Source organism: Brienomyrus brachyistius, chromosome 18 (assembly GCF_023856365.1).
Source record: "Brienomyrus brachyistius isolate T26 chromosome 18, BBRACH_0.4, whole genome shotgun sequence".
Taxonomy (NCBI): Eukaryota; Metazoa; Chordata; class Actinopteri; order Osteoglossiformes; family Mormyridae; genus Brienomyrus; species Brienomyrus brachyistius.
In genome coordinates, this window is record NC_064550.1 from 19,398,272 (window position 1) to 19,417,694 (window position 19,423).

The 19,423-nt window shown below is 46.6% G+C and overlaps 1 protein-coding gene across 1 annotated transcript; it reads left to right on the plus strand.

Moving 5' to 3' along the window:
* The first annotated feature begins 110 nt into the window (after positions 1-110).
* On the plus strand, positions 111-18,458 carry ube4a (ubiquitination factor E4A (UFD2 homolog, yeast)). Its single transcript, XM_048984050.1, has 20 exons — positions 111-279; positions 1,871-2,040; positions 2,938-3,114; positions 5,647-5,759; positions 6,612-6,764; positions 7,498-7,657; positions 8,570-8,772; positions 8,966-9,157; positions 9,944-10,277; positions 10,463-10,589; positions 11,656-11,963; positions 12,390-12,522; positions 12,627-12,817; positions 13,084-13,184; positions 13,298-13,411; positions 14,545-14,719; positions 14,926-15,106; positions 15,754-15,901; positions 16,035-16,192; positions 16,806-18,458. The coding sequence occupies exons 2-20, from the start codon at positions 1,914-1,916 to the stop codon at positions 16,939-16,941; spliced, it is 3,231 nt and encodes a 1,076-aa protein (XP_048840007.1). The 5' UTR covers positions 111-279; positions 1,871-1,913; the 3' UTR covers positions 16,942-18,458.
* Positions 18,459-19,423: the final 965 nt, after the last annotated feature.

The window sequence follows — 19,423 nt, forward strand, 5'->3', positions numbered from 1 at the left end:
ATTGACTCCGAAATGTTATAGACCCAAATCCAAGGAGGGCCTTCAGGGAGTCGGCACACTCCAGTCGCGGTTGACCTCCCCTTTAAGCCCGTTCCCGTCGCGTACTGATGACGCAATACGCATGTCTGTTTTTTTCGGAAGCTGCAGGACAGTGCGTAGCTCCAAAGAGGAATATTTATTTTTGTTGGGACTCAGGTAGCGGTGACAACAGCTTCGGATATCAGGCGCAATCTTCGCAGGATTTCACAGGTGGCGGTGTCAGCAGCTGTTCCCTTTCAGGTTTGTAATTAATGATGTCTAGTTAGCCAGGAAGCCAGCTACCTGTGCGTCTTTCCAGCATCTAGCTGGCGGCAGGACATGGCGCTTCGAGCGAGGGAGGGGGAAATAAACGTGACGGGCATATTTATTCGAGCTGCCACAGCTATCAGGCAGTGCTGTTTTCGCCTTCGTGACTGACCACGTTCCACTGATCGGTTCCTCAGCCCCGTATTCACGCCAGTTCAGGAAGCGGAGCGCATGCTTGCCGGCTGCAAGTCCTGCCAGGGTGGCGGCTTTCCACTCGGTGTAATCTTCCAATACGAAGATAATAATAGTCTATAAGGAGAAAGTACTCACTTGACAAGGATCGGCAGTTTATTAACTAACTGCTGATCGATGTGATCCGATCGATCGGACACGACAGTTGTGATTGGCACGTGACCGTAGTTCTGTATTCTCGTGCTGTTGTCCTGGTGTTTTGTTGTATTGTATTGACTTACATTAACTTTCTGTAACAGGTTTTGTTCGCATCACAAATTTGGTCTTTTGCAATTGCTCCCAAATTAACTTATTAGTTTTAACTTGAGCTATATACTAGCTTATGTTAAGCATATTTCGGTGTATAGTTTCATAACCTGGCTGGTTCATTATGTTAAAAATCACGCGGTTATCCCCAAACATTCCGTATTTCATTTAGTGATAACTTTTAGGAGCTAATGAAGCCTGCTCCATTTCCCCAGCAAACAGAGCACTGAGCCATGTTCAGTCCATTCTCCCTGGTCATTTCCATCATTGGTATTATGCTGTGGTATCATCCTTAACCCAAACAGCAAGTTGATACATAAGAACATAAGAACTATACAAACGAGAGGAGGCCATTCGGCCCATCAAGCTCGCTTGGGGAGAACTAAACTAATAGCTCAGAGTCGTTAAAATCTTATCTAGCTCTGATTTAAAGGAACCCAAGGATTCAGCTTGCACTACATTATCAGGAAGGCTATTCCATACTCTGACTACGCGCTGTGTAAAGAAGTGCTTCCTTAAATCCAGCTTGAAGTGTTCTCCCGCTAATTTCCACCTATGGCCACGAGTTCGTGTATTTAAACTAATGCTGAAGTAACTATTTGGTTGAACAGCATCCAAACCTGTTAGAATCTTATATACCTGGATCATGTCCCCCCTCAGTCTCCTTTGCTTGAGACTGAACAGATTTAGCTCAAGTAACCGTTCCTCGTATGACATTCCTCTAAGACCAGGAATCATTTTTGTGGCCCTACGCTGCACCTTTTCTAAGGCCACAATGTCCTTTTTAAGATATGGTGACCAAACCTGCAAACAATATTCTAGGTGAGGTCTCACCAAGGAATTGTATAATCTTAGCATTACCTCCCTTGACTTAAACTCCACACACCTGGAGATATACCCCAACATCCTATTGGCCTTTTTTATTGCTTCCCCACACTGGCGAGAATGGGACATGGAAGCATCAACATACATACCTCAAAGGATGCCGTTTAAGAGTTTGTTACAGAGGGTAAAATTGCAGTGGAATCCTCCCCAGAGATGAGCCAGCACAGTGAAGTGTGGTCTTTGCATGTTCGTGTATGTCTAGGCTGCCCTGCGGTGCCTGGGAACGCAGTGTGTGCTCCGGCGAGATGACCGACCAGGGCAACAACAACCAGAACATTTCTTGCAACCCATTCGCCGCCCTCTTCAGCTCAGTCGCCGACGCCAAACAGTTTGCATCGGGCCAGAAACAGCAGGAACACCAGGGACCCCCATGTAAGTAATTCTCCACGTGGCCGGCTGAAGGCCTGCCTGGAAAGTTTGTGGTCCTGTCCTGATGGAGCGATATCTGATTTGGAATCGGTGGATTGCTGGTCTGACTGTGTGGTTTATGTGTTAATGGCAGCATTGGTCTAGAAGTGGTCACCGTAGTCTAAGATTAAATTTGAGATAGATGGTATGGTCCCAGTGGACGTCAGTGTGGCCAGCAACAAAAACAGATGCAGTCATCAAGTAATTGCACAAAAAAGTGCACACATGGGCCCTGCTTACACTTCATTTTAAAATGCATCTGGGGTGATCGGATCACAAGTAGGCAGCTGAGACACATCATCATCTTTCACACACGTGTCTATCATGCACTCAGTAATTGTGACGTTTTTATCGGGCATTAGCATTTACGCTGCAAAAGATATGTGGTGGAATGTGTCACAGACCATCTCAGGATGTGCTTTTAGTGATCAGAGAGCGATATGTTTTGGTGGCTGTTTGCGCTTGTGATCCGATCGCCCAGGACATATTTTAAAACCTTGTTTAAGCAGGGCCATTGAGTATAACATGTAATAATGATCAGTGCAAGAAGGACAGCTGCAGCTTGCACGTCAGCCTAGATGGTGTTGAGGGTTTTAATGGACAGAGACAGGAATCTCTGTGTTCATCATGCCTGTTTTGATGTTTCTTTGATATCAGGATAATGGTATTTAATATGATGCATGTTTCATAGTGGCTGCCATGTTGTTTGTGCAGGTGTTTTAAGAGCATGAGTGTGTGTGTTTGAAGTGGATAATCTTGGGGAGAGACCGTCAGAGTTGGTGGACTCTGCCAGTGTCATGCCTGTTTTGATGTTTGTATGATGTCAGGCTAATGGTGTGTGTGTGTGTGTGTGTGTTGTAGCGGACGAGTTTGATGAGAGTCCCTCAGAGTCGGAGGACTCCGTGTCTGACAGCATTGAGGACAATGACGATTCGGTGGCTGAGATCAGCCGCTCCTTCCGCTCCCGACAGGAGCTTTGCGAGCAGCTCAACGTCAATCACATGATCCAGAGGATCTTCCTTATCACGCTGGACAACAGTGAGTGTCTCTGGGTTTGGGGGTGGATTTCTCCTATAAGCTTTTGGACGTTATGGTCTTCGCATGACAAGGCGATTTGGGATTTCTGCTGTAGCCTTGCGGCAATGGTTAAATATTATTGCCGTCCAATGAAAAACACGCATCTCCAAAAATCCAGTATTTCGCGAACGTGAGAAATATTTTCTCTGAAACTGCTACAGAAGTACACAAATCGAAACCTCTCTTCACAGGTGTCTGTTGTTTACAAAAAACGCTGTAGGTTAATGATTGATAGTCAAAATGTTTAGACATCATCTGAGCTTTGTCTTATTTGAGCTAGCTATCTACTATTAGTTGTTAAAATTAGTAACATAACATTATCCAATTCGTCATCATTGCAAATGTCAACTAGTACGGACATAAATGCTGTTTTCAAACAGGAAGCTTAGAGTGTTACTTTACCTTAACAACAGTATCTGACTTTTTTCTGCTTTCAGGTGTCAGGTACTGGCTGAGATAAATTAGTCGACACTAGAGTTTAACCAGTTTTGAATCGTGATCTCAATTAATACCCCTATCTGATCTCATTCTAGGGCTGAATTATGATCTCAATCCCGTGATCTCATTCTTACCCGACGATGATTCTGCCATGTTTGCATAAGCGGGGAGATGCTTGGGAAAAGAAATACAATTCATATTTTACCCACAGTCTTCCAGCCCTAGCTGACAATCTTCCAAGCAAAGGATGGGAGATACTTGGTTGAAATGAACACTTTTGACATGTGATGGAGATGTTAGTTCAGCAGATGATAAAAAAAAAAAAACATATTTTCATTGGTCAGTTATGTGTCAAAAGCTATCAGTAGGCAGCGGAGAAAGGGTGTATTCCCTCTGTAATACAGAGTCACAATCATTAAAAGTTGACATACGTGGATTTCATCAGACAGTTACAATATGTTTATGAAGAAATCTGTAATGCGCGTAACTCGTATGCTAAGCAGTGGTAGTAATTTGTGATAGACTGTTTGACTGGTTGAAGTTGAGTGTGATATCAGTTGCTGCTGTGAGACTCCTGGCTTCTTCAGAAAATACTCGTAAGTGGTTGTAGAATCTGGCAGGAGCCAGATGAGGAATTGTTAGTCAGACTGCTGGGGATGTGCCTAGTGGGTGCGACCAATGAGTGTGGGCAGTGGGTGTGACCAGTGAGGGTAGCCAGTGGGTCAGACCAATTAATGTGGGCAGTGGGTGTGGTCTGTGGGCGTGGTCTATGGGCGCGTTCTCACTGTGTGTGGGACTCTGAGATGTTCAGTGACCTTAAGTAAGCTTCACTGGGTTGTCGCAAATAACTGATGTTACGTACATTAACGTTAAATATCGGTTTTCACCCATTTAAAGCGTGTTTGATTGTAACCATCAAACAGTACAGAATAAATTGGTGATCAACTTTAGTTTCTTTTTGTTTGTCAAAGTTAACAGAAATTTAATGAATCACCATATATACCTTTTACAGGGGAGAATGTATTAAAAGATTGTGTAATTGGCGTGATGGTGATTGTGTGCCTCAGTGAAAATGGTTCAACCTAATTTATTTAGTGCACAGCTGAAGGGGAACCTGCTTGGACCCCAGCCCAGTGGGACGAGTTAGGAACGTACCTCTGTGGAATGTCCTGCCTTTTGCCTCAGAGAGATTCTCAGCCAGGTCACCAGCATGAAGTGCTTAAGGTGTTATCAGTTGGTAATGAGGTAAACCTACAGGCTAAGCAAACGCTTTAGCTTTTAAGCTGCTAAGGAAGTATGTCATGGTAATAATGTGAGGGACGGTGAAGGGGTGGTGGTTCTGGTCTGCTGGGTCCAAAAATAACAGACTTGGAGGGCTCTGGTTCCCATGCTGACAGTTCAGGATGGAGCGCCTGCCATCGGTACACTCTTCAGGGGCCTTGTTAACAGCCCAGGCCGTCTTGCATCCACCCCATTGGGTATAGAATTCCGGAAAAGGTGTAAGGTGTGCTAACCTTCGGCCACTCGTGTTAAATCGGCATTGGTAACCTCGCAGCTTCTGGACTGCAGACATCGGTTGTTGATTGGAATTCAAGGAGACATGAGTGTAACGAAACGTATTTTGTTTTCTTTGGTCTCTGAGCCAATAATTTGGTCACTGAATCTCGTTTGGATGAAATCAGATGATATCGTTCAGTTGTTGTTTTTTTTCCCTCATACTGTGATTTTAAAGAATTTTGTGAGCCTCTTGCTGGTGTATTTAAAACTGTGTGTGTGAATTATGTTTATATTACATTGTAATGAAACCCTGGTATCTTGATGTTGTAAGGAACATTTTCAGGTCCTCACAAAGATCTGTGAATGCAGTCAAAAAAGTAAAAATGCCAAAAGTCTCATATTTTGTTTGGTTAAGGTTAGGGCTGGGTGGGGGTTAAGGTCATCATGTTGGGATTAGAGTTTTCCACAGAGAAATGTATGGAGAGTCCCTACAAAGATATAATTACAAACCTGTGTGTGTGTGTGTGTGTGTGTGTGTGTGTGGCGCTGCGTGTGTAGGTGACCCCAGTCTCAGGGGTGGTAATGGCATCCCGCCTCGCTGCGTATACCTGGAGGGGATGGCGGCCGATCTGGATGGACAGGACTGGCTAGACATGGACAACATCGAGCAGGTAGGACTCCTGTGGGTCCTGGTCCGCCAGACGGCTTCAGGACGCCCTCCAGATGACTCCTGTGTTTGTATGAAATGACAGGGACCGTAAGCACATTGACTGGAGGAAAAGGGTACAAACAGGCCCAGGATGCTCCACATTCGGCTTATCATTTCTCTGTCAAGAAATGTCACATTTTATTTTTTTCCTCCCAGAAATAAAGGATATTTATTACTCTTTATGCCGTTCTATGTTTTATCGTTGTTTTTTCAAAAACATTGCACTGAAGTTATCCAATGAAATGCAATGATTGTTCATCATTCTTCAGGTAAAATGTTGGTCAATGTCACTGCGCCAGTTTTCTCATAGAAGCCTATAAAAGTCTAGGTACTAAAGAAAAGCTAAAAAAATGAAGCTTGTCAGGAGATTGGTAGCAAATTCCCACAATCAGCAGAGGGGAGCCGCTGTGGAAATGAAGGTGGGATCCCCCCTCATCGGGTTAGGGGGCTCCCCAATCGCAGTCTCAGGTTATATTAATGTTAATGGTTTGATTTAAATTTTTTTTGTGTGTGTGTGTTTTAAAACATTTTGTATATTAAATCTAACCTGGGCCAATTTTCAGTTTTTACCTGCAGGTACCTAATGTTAGGTTGCGAATGTCATGTGTCATTAATTATACGTTATTCAATAGGTCGAAACACCCAATCATTACCGCAGCGTGTGGCTGTGATGTCATGTTCCCACATGTGTGGGTGTCCACGTTCGCTCGGCTGGTTTGGTTGGTGACCGGATGGTGCCGGTCCTGGTGCCGCCTTGATGCTTGGTGGCGCTGCATCGCTGTGGCGATTTTAAACCCTCTTTCCGCTCCCCCAGGCCCTGTTCAACAGGCTGCTGCTTCCGGAGCCGGGAAATCACCTGATCTACATGACCTCCTGCGGCGTGGCTAACCTGTCGGCTGACCGGGACGCTGGCGAGAAGTGTGCCGTCCCGTACCTCTACGCCTGCTACCAGAGGGCCAAGGAGGAGGTGGGTGCCCCCTTATGGCCACAGAGGGCATTTCACCTTTTGTTACTTACGGCATAGTGACTGATCCAGACACAGTTCCTTCTCTGGTTTCATGTTACCCACCCAGGCGAGTGTTTCATTGAATGTCACAGATTCATAGAGTTTCTGTAACTATGTTAGATGTGCCACCTCTTTAACCTACCCTGCCTCATTGTCCAGCCAATGGCTGCAATCAGAGGTGGAAAGTTACACTCTGTGACTGTGACTCTTTATACAAAACTGGTTGGTTTAAACAAAATCACATTCATCTCCCCTTTGCTGTTATTAAAAATTTGTGTTGTAAATGCATACATTTACTCATTTAGCAGTCGCTTAATATCCAAAACAACATAATTTTTTTTTTTTGAGGTGCAGGGTCAGACAATTCCTGGAGCAATTGGGGGTTAGGGTCTTGCTCCGGGGACCCGTGGTGAAATCACTCTGCCGACTCTGGGATTTTAACCTGCCACCTTCTGGTCACAGGCACAGCATTCAAACTGGTTGAGCCACACATCTCCTGTACAAATACAATTGACAGCAGGGTCAAACGGTCCCAGCAGCAATTGGGATTAAGAGCCCAGCTGTGAATTTACTTTGCTTACCACAGGATTTGAACCAACGACCTTCTGATCACAGCATCTTGACTCCGCCCCCGTCTTGCATTTCTCTCTTGAGCTTTGACCTCAGTAACTGAGCTGCATTTCTCGCCCTGCAGATCACCAAAGTGCCCGAGAAGCTGCTGACCTTCGCTGTACGCTGTAAGACCCTGAGCTTGTCCAATGCCCGCACCGTGCTTCTCACGCCCGAGATCTACGTCAGCCAGAACGTCTACAAGCAGCTGCTGGACCTGCTGCTGGAGGGCGTCAGCGGGGCCCGTGAGTCACCTCAGGGGGCCCTGCGGGAAACTGGAAGCCTGTCGGGGCTTCAAGGGGCCTCTTATATCTGTGTGTTTTGGATCCCATCCCTGGTTCTGTGTGGCAGGATTGCATCCAGACTAACAATACAGACTAAATTGTATTTTTGTCTCTCTTAACATTTTGGTTATTCCTTAAAGCAGATCTGGTTAAATATTAAATGTATGATTTGGAGGGATGATTTGCTTTATCTCGGCAAAGGTTTCTAAGACACAGACACCTTCGGTGTTTCTAAGACGCCCGCAGAGTTTCTCAAACCGGTCCTTGGGCTCCCCCCGCCTCCTTCCTCCCCGGACTGGCTAGCAGGGAGCTGGGATGGAGCAAAAATGTGTGCCGAGTGTGGGTCCCCGAGGACTAGGTTGAGAAGCGCTGAACTAACTAAACCCGCTTGAGCCTGTACCCGGAGATGCTCAGAACCGCTCGTCTAGTAGACGTGTAACTCGGCAGCATTCCATCCGGGCAAAGAAAGTATCGTACTGAAACACTGAGAACCAGTAAATCAGGGTCCAAGTTTATAATCGTGAGGCGAGCTGGCAAGGTCGACTCTTATTACGGTTAGTGCTGATGAGGCGGTTTGAGGCCACAGGTACAAACTAGCTAATTCCGGTCTGGAGCGACAGAAAATGTGTGTGTGGAGAGAAATGAGGGGGGTGAAATAAAGCCATTAGTAATTAGTATGACTAAGTCTACAATACATGATGAAGGCCCCCCCGCCCCGGTGGTCACCCAGCGAGTACTCCTCTCCCATTATGTGGAAAGGTTGAGTCAACACTCTTACTGGGACACAGCACAGGGGAACAGAATGTACCAGACCTCCAGAGTGATCTGTCCTCTGTGTGTTATGTGCTGTCAACCCCCCCCCCCCCACCCCAGAGCTGGATCAGGTGCTGGAGTTTATGGAGGAGGTCATAGCCGCCCTTGTGGCAGATCAGGAGGTGCGCACTTTCGGGGAGGTTATGGTGCCGGTCCTGGACATATTCCAGAGCTGCGTGAAGAATCTGGACCTCTGCCAGTTGCTGCTGTATTCCTACCTGGACATCCTGATCTTTTTCAGCCACCAGAAGGATATCGCCAAGGTCAGAGGTGTACGCAGTCTTTAGGTCTGTTCCGCTTCAGTTCAGAATCAAAGATTTTTATATAACAATCCTTTATATAATAAAACACCCATCAATCTTCCATAATGCTCATTCTGTGCTGGGTCGTGATGGAAAAGTAAGACACAATTAGCTAAAAAAAATAAATCCCTTCTTGATTCACCTGTAATCCCAGGTCCTGGTGGAACACATTCAGCCAAAAGACCCCAGCAATGGGCTGCAGTACCAGAAGACTCTCCTGGGGACCGTGCTGAACATCTCCTGCCTGCTGAAGACCCCCGGCGTGGTGGAGAACCACGGCTTCTTCCTAAACCCTTCCCGTTCCAGTCCGCAGGAAATGAAGGTGCAGGAGTCCAACGTGCATCAGGTTAGGGCGCCGAACCTGCCGCAGCCGCAACCCCCCAGCTCCTCGTGCCTGGCCGCAGGTCTGCGTATGAGTCGGATTCCTGGGAGTCATAGCTTGCCGGTCATTGAGAGCCTGGTCTTTCCAGGCAGTGCTTCACCAAAAACAAAGAAAAGGAGGAAAGGCATGACATTCGTATCCCATCAAAGGTCTTCACAATCATCACTGAATCTTTCCACGTGAAGCCAAAAAAGTACAGTGGTTCAAAAAATGTCCGGCAAAGTGTTGTGCAAAGCAGTCTAAAGCAGTCACCTCCGTCCTTTACAGTGGAAGCTATTATTACCAAAAAATGAATGTGGTGAGTCGTGACCGTATATTTAGCAAGGGTGCGGGTGGGGGGGGGGGACAGTCATTAACGATTTTCGTCAGGAGCCACCTCTGAGTTGCGGATAAGCTTGATTACTGGGCCTGTTCCTGATTCCTCCCCTGTGTGAAGTCGGTCATGGTTGGGTAGGTCAGGTCAAGTCAAGTCAAGTAGGTTTATTATCATTTCAGCCATATGCACTGTAATCACTGAAACGGAGCATTGTTCCTCCAGGACCATGGCGCAACACAAGGAACAAATACAGAAACAACACAAGACCAATTACAGGATGTGACAACATGCAGTGCAGTTGACAGGAGCAGTGACGATACTTCTTTGAATGAATATAGTATTATGACAAGGGTGAAGGATGTAGTACTACGGAGTTGCTTTGGGTTGTAGTCATGGAAGCACACTTGCTAACAGGGCAACCCCCTCCCCCACAGTTTATGGGCCAGTTCCACGACAAGCTGCACCAGGTCCTGAAGAATCTGCTGCAGCAGAGTGGAGATACACGACACCTGCTGCTCACCTGGCTGGGCAACTGCCTGCAAGCCAACGTCGGGCGAACCAAGATCTGGGCCAACCAGATGCCAGAGGTCTTCCTGCAGATGTACGCCTCGGACGCGTTCTTCCTCAACCTCGGCGCCGCACTGCTCAAGCTGTGCCAGCCCTTCTGCCGCCCACGCTCCCCCAAGCTTCTGACCTTTAATCCCACCTACTGCGCCCTCAAGGACCTGAGCGAGGAGGAGAGGCGGAACCGCAACGTGCACGCTAGGGGTCAGGAGGCTTGCGTCGCTCGCTGAACTCTGATTTACCATGCTGCTTGCTAAAACTATGAGAACTCGTTGACATCCAGGATCATCTCCTGTATCTTCCTGGATCTTCTGTCCAGGATCTTCTTGTGCTTTGTGCACGTGGTCCAGATATGTGAGTTGATTCTGAGGGCTCCTCTTGTTTTTCAGGTCTGGACAAGGAGACGTGTCTGATCCCCACTCCACCCCAGCAACCAGTGGAATTTGCACAGTCCTACAATCTCCTCACAGAGAACCTCATTCTCACTCAATCTGCCTTGCACCTGGGCTTTCACAGGTACCCCTATCCACTGTGCCATCCTCTACCAAGCCAGGGGGACTCAACCCCCATCCATCACCTCGAAATGCCAATTTTTTTTTAGTTGATCAGGTGTTTTTATCATGCTACATTCTTTCATCATGAAGCACGCTCTCTACGTCAGGGCTCTCCAACTCCGGTCCTGGAGGGCTACCGTCCAGTAGGTTTTCTATCCTACCCGGCTTCTGATGAGCCACTCCTGTTCCTGATATTTACCTGAGAGCAGGTGTGGCTCATCAGAAGCCGGGTAGGATAGAAAACCTACTGGACGGTAGCCCTCCAGGACCGGAGTTGGAGACCCCTGCTCTACGTGCTCTGTATGCTTCACAGTATGGAGACAGACTTTAGTTTAGTACATGACTGCTTCTGAATCCATTCCTCAGGATCCCCCAGACAGTCCACATTTTTGCTCCAGCCCAGCTCCCAACACACCTACATCAGGTATTTGGTGTTGATTGGTTAGGAGCTGGGAGAGAGCAAAGATGTGGACTGACTGGGTTTTGAAGCACTGCTGCACATGATGCTGAGCCATATTCAGCCCCGGTGTTTCTGCAGGAGGCAGCTAGGGCTGGATTGGCTTTTGTTTAATGCACCCCCGCCAATTTCATTAATGCTTTTGTTCTCGTGTTATCTGACTTTGTCCATTATGGTTATTTTCTGCAGAAATCTTGTCATACTGTCAGTTTCTTTGCTCCCATGTTTTTGCCTATCAGACTAAAGCTTTCTGATTATATTTGGTCCTAATTTTACACGTTTCAAACGTGCAGTTAGTGCGCACGTCTGTAACTGGGAAAACGAAGGGAACAGAAGCGAGGCGTGTTACAGAAAGCATGAAGAGAGCTGGCATTCGGGAAAAGTGCTATGGCTGTTATCCAGACCCTACTGTACTGTACTGTGTGGCTCTAGTGAAGCAGATGTGGTACAGAAGTGATGTCCTTGTGGTGTTCTGGTTCTCCTGTCATGTGGGTTGCTGACTTACAAAGACTGTTACCGTGTGCTCCGCCCCATCCCACCCCCCCCCCCCCCACCCCCCCCCCCCGAGAAGGCTCCACGACCAGATGGTGAAGATGAACCAGTCGCTCCATCGGCTCCAGGGCACGTGGCGCGAGGCCCAGCACAGCACAGGGCCCGCGGCCGAGCAGCTCCGCGAGCAGTTCGAGCGCCTCATGACCGCGTATCTGTCCACCAAGGCGGCGGCCACACAGCCAGCCGTGCTGCAGTGCTGCCTCAGCCTGCAGGCCTCTACCGCCGCCCTGCTGGTGCAGCTCAGCCTAAGCAATCAGGGCCCTGAACACGCCCCTCTCCGCTTCCCCCTGCCGCTAGTACAGTACAGCCTGCTGAGCTGTGTGCCAGGTACCCCATGTGTTAAGGACTCGTTCATCCATGAAGTGACTGCTCACTGCAGTAGATACATAAAGTTACTTCTTGTCTGCAACTTATGTTCCAGATTACTTTGTGAATAATTTTATACACAACCATAAACTATAATTGCATTTGTAATGTATTTATAAATTATTGTATTTATCGTATTTGTATATATTGTATTTGCCCCTGGTTAGATGCTAACTGCATGTCTGTACTCTGCATGTATCTGTACTCGGCACAATGACAAATTTGAATGAAATCTAACCTGATTTCTGGGAGACGGCAGACAGGATCGGGTGGTGGAGCCTGCAGTATGACACTGTTATGCTTCTCATTCTATCAGGATGCAACGGGCTGCGCTCAGGTTTTACAGCAGAACATTATTTCTAGAATTTTCTATCTTGTTCTGCTCAGAGTTTTTCGTGGAGAACATGGGCGACTTCTTCATCTTCTTACGGCGGTTTGCCGACGAGGTGCTGGAGTCTTCGGCCGAATGCCTGGAGCAGGTCCTCAACTTCGTCACGATCTTCATGGGGGGTGTGGAGCGGTGAGGGCCGACGCAGTGAGGCGTGAGAGCGCACACACGCACGTGTGTGTGTGTGTGTGTGTGTGTGTGTGTAAATGTCCTTCTGGGCCATACCCATCATTCAGGATGAAGAACCCACACTTGCGGGCGAAGCTGGCGGAGGTCCTGGAGGCAGTGATGCCCCACATGGAGCCCGCAGTGCCCGGGGCGGCACTACCGGTCATGTTCCAGCGGCAGAGGGTCTTCTGCTCCTACAGCCACGCCCCTCAGCTGGCAGAGGCCCTTATCACTGTGTTCGTGGATATTGAATTCACGGGTAACTGCAGCCGAGGATTGTGGGTCCTGGGCGGGGGCTTCTGTGCTGGGCTTACAGTTGCTGACCGATCAGGATATTGAGAAGTGCTCAGGAATAGCATTAGTGAAGTTAAAGCTAATTGCTGTGCTTGTTCAGTTTATCAAATATTTTGTGGCCTTAGAAAAGAAAAGACATAGGTAGAACTGATTTTTCCATAACAGCTGCTGAGCGCCCCCTGGTGGCTGTGTTACACATCGATGCCTTATTCCTTTTTGGCTTTTCTCTAGGGGATCCTCACCAATTTGAGCAAAAGTTCAACTATCGCCGGCCCATGTACCCCATCCTGAAGTACATGTGGGGACAGGACAACTACAGGGACAGCATAAAGGCAAGGAGTTTTCGCTTGTGCTCCTGGAGACGCACATCAGTCCCAGGAGAGAGCAGGGCCTACTGCCGTTATTTTCGCTGCCGCTGACCGCCATCCGTCTCGCCCACCTGCAGCGATTGGCCGACTACGCCGCGGAGAACCTGGAGGCCATGAATCCGCCCCTTTTCCTCCGGTTCCTCAACCTGTTGATGAATGACGCCATATTCCTGCTCGACGAAGCCATACAGGTGGGGAGATGGCAGCCATTTGCATTAGGCTTCCAGTAGCCGGATGCTTCTCAGTTATCTAGTGTGAATTCAGGCGGCGGAGGAACTGTTCCGGAATGTTTTTATTAGTATCTTGTATCTTTTAAGGTAGAACAAATGAACCCCCATTAGATAATTTCATTTTAAGGTTTGTTTCATTTAGCCGAGAATAAAATGCATCACGGCAGGGAGCTTTTAATCGGAATACTTTATTTTTTTGATCTTAATTAGATTCTACGCTAAAAGACTCAGGCTTCTCTGTTTGTCGCTCAGCTCCCCCTAGTGTCGATCTATGTACATAGCTGAGCTTGCATTTCGAATGGTCATCTTATGTCCCCCTTCCAAGGTCAGGTCATGCAAGCTTATGTTTTCCTCTACCGTGCTTTGTGAGTCAGGCCGTGAAGGTTTCGGGGTCTCGTCATCACAGGCCATTCGCCGAGGCTGTCTCGCCGTCGATTTAAATGCGACGTCATCGTTCGGAGATCTGCTTATGAGATTTCCAGGAACGTTCAGTCGTTTATCTCTGTTCCAGCTGACATTTCTCCAGTGTCGCTTCCAGTCAGCATGCGTCATCAAGTGTTTTTTCCATTGACGGACCCCTAAATTTCTACCCCTTCTTATATGAGCACTGTGAGTCGTGTCAGAGTTCTGGGTAGTCAGTCAGAGTAAGCTCAGAGATTTAGTTAGCCACACTACCATTTATGGTCTTCTTGTATTGATTGGTGTGAGGTATCTCATCACATTTGGCAACTCTGCGGTTGAATTGGTTAGGGTAATTACCCCCACGGGGTTCATATTATGTCACAAGCTTACCCCCCCCCCCCCCAGGGTTTCTGGTTCTGATGGGGGGAGGGGGAGTAATATATGGAAATGCAGTCTGGCTTATCCTCATTTTGCCCAGTTCGGCCTTGTTAGTGCAGGACACCACAGTGCAAAAGTGCTGGAACATAGCCTCCACTGTGGGACCGATATTTGTAAATCAAGCATGTGTCCTGTTTCTGATTGGTGGATGAGGCCTGTGTTGTTCTTCCCAAACTCCCTGTGGATGACGACGACCTGTCTCTGCCTAAGGAGCTTCGTGTTCGCAAACAGGGACTTCTGACTCTCTCCTGCAGTACCTGAGCAAGATTAAGGTCCTGCAGCTGGAGAGGGACCGGGGGGAGTGGGAGGGCCTGGCCCTGGACGCCCGTCGGGAGAAGGAGTCCAGCCTGCAGATGTTTGGCCAGCTGGGCCGCTTCCACAACATCATGTCCAACGAGACCATAGGGACGCTGGCCTTCCTCACATCTGGTGAGGGGTCGGCGCTGGGGGTGGCAGTAGAAAGGTTTGGGATGGTTGTAGTGGAGAAGCCAGCATTTATTTATGCAGAGAAGGAAGGAGCCTCTTGAAATATTAACAAGCACCATCATCATTGAATGAGACGTTTTGTGGGAACTATTGTGACTTCGTGGCGAACTTAACGGTTCTGACCATTTTCCGTTCCTCTGGCATCTCAGAGATCAAGGGACTGTTCGTCCATCCCTTCCTGGCCGAGCGGATCATTTCCATGCTCAACTACTTCCTGCAGCACCTGGTGGGCCCCAAGATGGGGGCGCTGAAGGTGAAGGACTTCAGCGAGTTCGATTTCAAACCCCAGCAGCTTGTTTCTGACATCTGCACCATCTACCTCAACCTGGGGTATGTCGGTCTCTGCTTGTCCACAGTCCACACCTTTCCCTGCATCTCGAAATGTTAACTGTCGAGGGTGTGATGTGCGCCTTTAAAAATCACCATAAAAAGGCAGATGGATCTCGGACCCAATCACTTTTTCACATCCCTTAACACTAGGTGATGTGAAACACTTGTGAACACGTCTCACAATAGCAGCAAGGAAGAGCACAATTGGATGTGTACAAAACAGTAAATACAGTAGCAATACATATTGTTCAACTTCAGAAACAAATACAATAGACGGTAATAGTTATAGGCAGTGAATGGGTCCACTGACCAGAATTCAGCATTCTACTTAGATCTGAATCTTTAGAAATCTTTCTGTGTAGTTCACCATCTCATTTGGTCAGGAATGATGGCAGCTGTCAGCCTACATGAATCGCAGCGAGCATTTAACTAAGCTGTGGAAGATGCAGTCTGTCAATACTGCCTCTGAAAATGCAAATGAGTCCAGGAAGTTAAAAGAACGACAAAAGGAAGTGTGCGATGGTGCACGCTAACAGAGAGTGCGAACCACGCAGTATATCCGTCACTCATCTGTGCTGAGTTGAGGGTGGGGGGATGTTTTCTGTGGTTTTATGCAGGGATGAAGGGATTTGTCTTCTGTTTTCCAGCGATGAGGAGAATTTCTGTGCCACAGTACCGAAAGATGGCCGGTCCTACTCACCAACCCTGTTCTCTCAGATAGTCCGGGTGCTTAAGAAGATCAACAAGCCCGGAGATATGATAGTGTCTTTCAGTCTCCTGGCAGACAAGATAAAGGTTGGACCCATAGCTTTGATCTTATTTGCCCGCCCCCCCTCCCTCGCCCCAAGCCTCATAAAACCCATAATTCCTGAGTCACCTCGCTGTTCTCGCACAATGATCAGGCCTTGTTTTCTTCCTGCCCTGCCAGTCGCTGGCAGACAGACAACAGCAGGAGGAGGAAACCTATTCAGACGCCCCAGACGAGTTCCTGGATCCCATCATGTCCACGCTGATGCTGGACCCCGTGCTCCTCCCCTCTTCGCACATCACGGTCGACCGCTCCACCATCGCACGCCACCTCCTCAGGTGGGTAGACGCTTGAAGCCGCTGACGTGAGTTTCCATGAAGATCATGAAACCGCTTTAGATCCTGTAGACGTTTCACTGTGTAGCAAAAACTTCTATCCATTGACTGGATGCAGTTTTACTGAAGCGGTTTCAGTCTGTTCCCTGAAAGCTGACTGCCATGTTGTGACGTCCTAACCTGTTGTCCTGGTTGCCGACTCGGTCATCAAGGTGCTTAAAAGTGGCCTGCCAGCATCCAAAGAGGTCAACCACAGAGCAGTGAAATCCGCCCTTATTAGATACTCATGAAGGGGCGGGGCCACAGAGGCCTTGGCACCAGGTGAACTTTGATTGGTCCACAGAGTCCTCACACACCCCTGTCACTCACCAGATTGAAACACATCATTGGCTAATGATAAAGTTGGCAGATCTTATGCCCTCCACCTTAAATCACAGTAACACCCCTGTGTCTCCTGCCACGGACTATAGAAGCTGGACCAGGAATTGGATCTTGACATTTTTCCGTTTAAACCCAGTTCCTTACACACTATGTTAGTTTCTACACATTGCATAGTGTCTGTGATGTGTCAGGAGCGGATATTATGGGCGATAGATTTACCATATTCTCTCCACAGTGATCAGACGGATCCCTTTAACCGGAGCCCCCTGACCATGGACCAAATCCGGCCCAACGAGGAGCTGAAGCAGCAGATCCAGCAGTGGTTAGCCGAGCGCAAGAAGGAGAGGATGGAGATGGGCCCCAGTGGATAACCTGGACTGGCAGTTTGACCCCGTGACAACGCCTGCTGTCAGTGTCCTCTAGGCACCCTGCTTACTGAAAGAATAAGTCTGGGGTGGGAAATTGGACAGTTTTAACAGGTTATCGTTAACCTACTGAAAAGTATTTTACAAGTGGAAAATCAAGTGTGATAGAAGCAGCTCACAGTGTTCAAGTAAAGGAGAAACTTACCTTCATATGATTTCTGAAGTTCTGTTTTAACAACATTCACTAAAAAGATTGTGTGTTACTCTCTCCCCTTAAATAGAAGACCTTGCATAAAAGCATGGCTGAATTTATAAATTGCAAGATTCTGAAGATCCGTATCTTATCTCCATTTTGATCTTTCTTGTGTTAAACCCAATTTAGCCTAATCGCATATGAAACTGACACGTGATTGTCCAGTTCACATGTTAGAATAGTCACTATTCTTTCATTTTCTTGACCCATAAGTCTTTCTTGGTTTGAGTTTTAAAAAAAAGACTGGAGAGGCAAAAACGAATGTTGTCATCCACTGTGCATCCTAAATGAATAGGCGGCGAAATGTTATTTGCAAGAGGCTATGTAGTGAGGACTTCCTGCCTCGTTAATCTCTACACTTCGATGGCTAATAGTAATGTTAAGGATTAATATTCTTTTTTATCTAAATTGACAGATTTTATGTTTCTTTTTTAGAAATGATCATTTCGAGCACTGTTCACAGAAGTGTTTTCCAGCCAAAAAGAAATAGTATGAAATTGGAGACTATTAAAAATCTTTTTTTTTTTTTTTTTAAAGTTACCAGTAGTGGTACTTTAAGAGCCATATAGAACTGTGTTACGCTTAAATTGGTGATGGAATTTCCATATCTGTTGTATCTTACAATTGATTTTTACTAAAGTAGTAACTTCCCTCCATGTATTATTTGTGATATATATTTTTTTCCTTTATTGATTAAACTAATTAATGGAAACTGAAAGACAGAATAGTGGTGTGCAGGTTGAAACTGGTACAGGTTATTAAGCCAAATACAAAAAAAGATAATAATAAGTATATATGTCCAGTTCCTGTTAGGGGCTTTGCCAGTGTCAGTACTGACAATTAAAGGTAATCAGCCATTTTATCACGTTTATGCAAGTACATGAGATGGGCGTTAACTTCCTATGATTGGTAAGAGTGCAGGTTTGGCCCATGGTCTGAAGTCCTTTATTACTTGAATAGTTTGGGAGGAATTACCCCACCTGTTTGTTCAGCTTGCAGGTACTAAAACTGTCCATGTGTTGGCAAAGATCCCCTTCGGTTTTCCACAGAAATGCAGTTTAGCACAGGCTTTCCCTTCAAGTTGCCCTTTCTAATGTACTGTTTGTCTTTCCTACTCATTTTGGGCAGTTGTTTGGTGAAGTATATGCTGAAATAGAGTGGGGGGTGGAAATGTTTATACTGTACAGCTGGAATAGAATATATATATATGTATAAATGCAAAACCTGTACAAAATGACCATATGAGGATGACAATAAAATGAGAAATTCATACTGTGTTTATATAGTGAATCCTTCCACTCTGCGCTGGTAGACTTAAACTGACAATAATATACATTTTGCTCAGTGGCTTCAGGCTAATCACAAAACGCAGCTTGGCCTGTTTGATTTCAATATACAAGGAGGATGCCCACGGTTACTCATTTCATTAAAACTGGAATTCCCACGGAGCTTTTCGTACATCTTAAGCATTTCGGAAAGCCGTGGTTATCCTCAAAATACCAAAATACCGTAATCTAAATGGCAAGGTGGACCCTTTAGCAGAACTCTTAAATGTAGTCAAATATAAGTGTTAGTACATATAAAGATACAGTTCTGCTGGTTTGGGGTGCTGGTGGTTGTGGTTAAGGGACAGCCAGTTTCAAAATTGTTTCATGAACTGAGAGAATGGGACATTTTTTCCCCATTTCCAGTAGATTGATCTAGTCTCCATTAACAAACCCTTAGTCCACTTGTTTCATATCTTCTTTTCCACATTTAAACACGCATCCGTCTTCCAACCGCTTTCCTTCGTGTAGATCGCGGGAATACACATATTAATGTAGCGTTTTACACTTCTCAAATGATAATTCATTAATTTGCTATTTGTAAAAGCGTTAATGCCAACACAACTGACGCATCTCACCGTTAGGTGATTCATCTGGTATTGGCTAGCATTTACGTTTTTTCATTTTAATTATTCCTCTGGAAAAAATAAATAAATATATAAATGCGGAAGTGTATTTATCGTACGTCCTTTAAACTCAAACATGAGATACAGTGTTAATCTTCATCGATCACTTAACACTAGATTTACCGAGTTTTTATTCTCTGCTGAGAGTCCCAAGGTGTTTGTCACCCCTGCTGTGATTTTCGCAGGTCTTCAGCCCCATCCTCCTCCTGCTTTTGTTGTGCAAACACACCCATTACCTGTGAGGCCTGGCGCATTTGCATTTTTTACTCAGAGTAGCTCAAATC

What these genes read in the sequence shown, in the direction of transcription:
- ube4a (XM_048984050.1), top strand. Translation starts at nt 1,914, where the DNA reads ATGACCGACCAGGGCAACAACAACCAGAACATTTCTTGCAACCCATTC. An exon ending in AGGAGTCCAACGTGCATCAG is followed by an intron (nt 9,158 to 9,943) that starts GTTAGGGCGCCG and finishes CCTCCCCCACAG; the next exon opens with TTTATGGGCCAGTTCCACGA. An exon ending in TCCTGGCAGACAAGATAAAG is followed by an intron (nt 15,902 to 16,034) that starts GTTGGACCCATA and finishes CTGCCCTGCCAG; the next exon opens with TCGCTGGCAGACAGACAACA.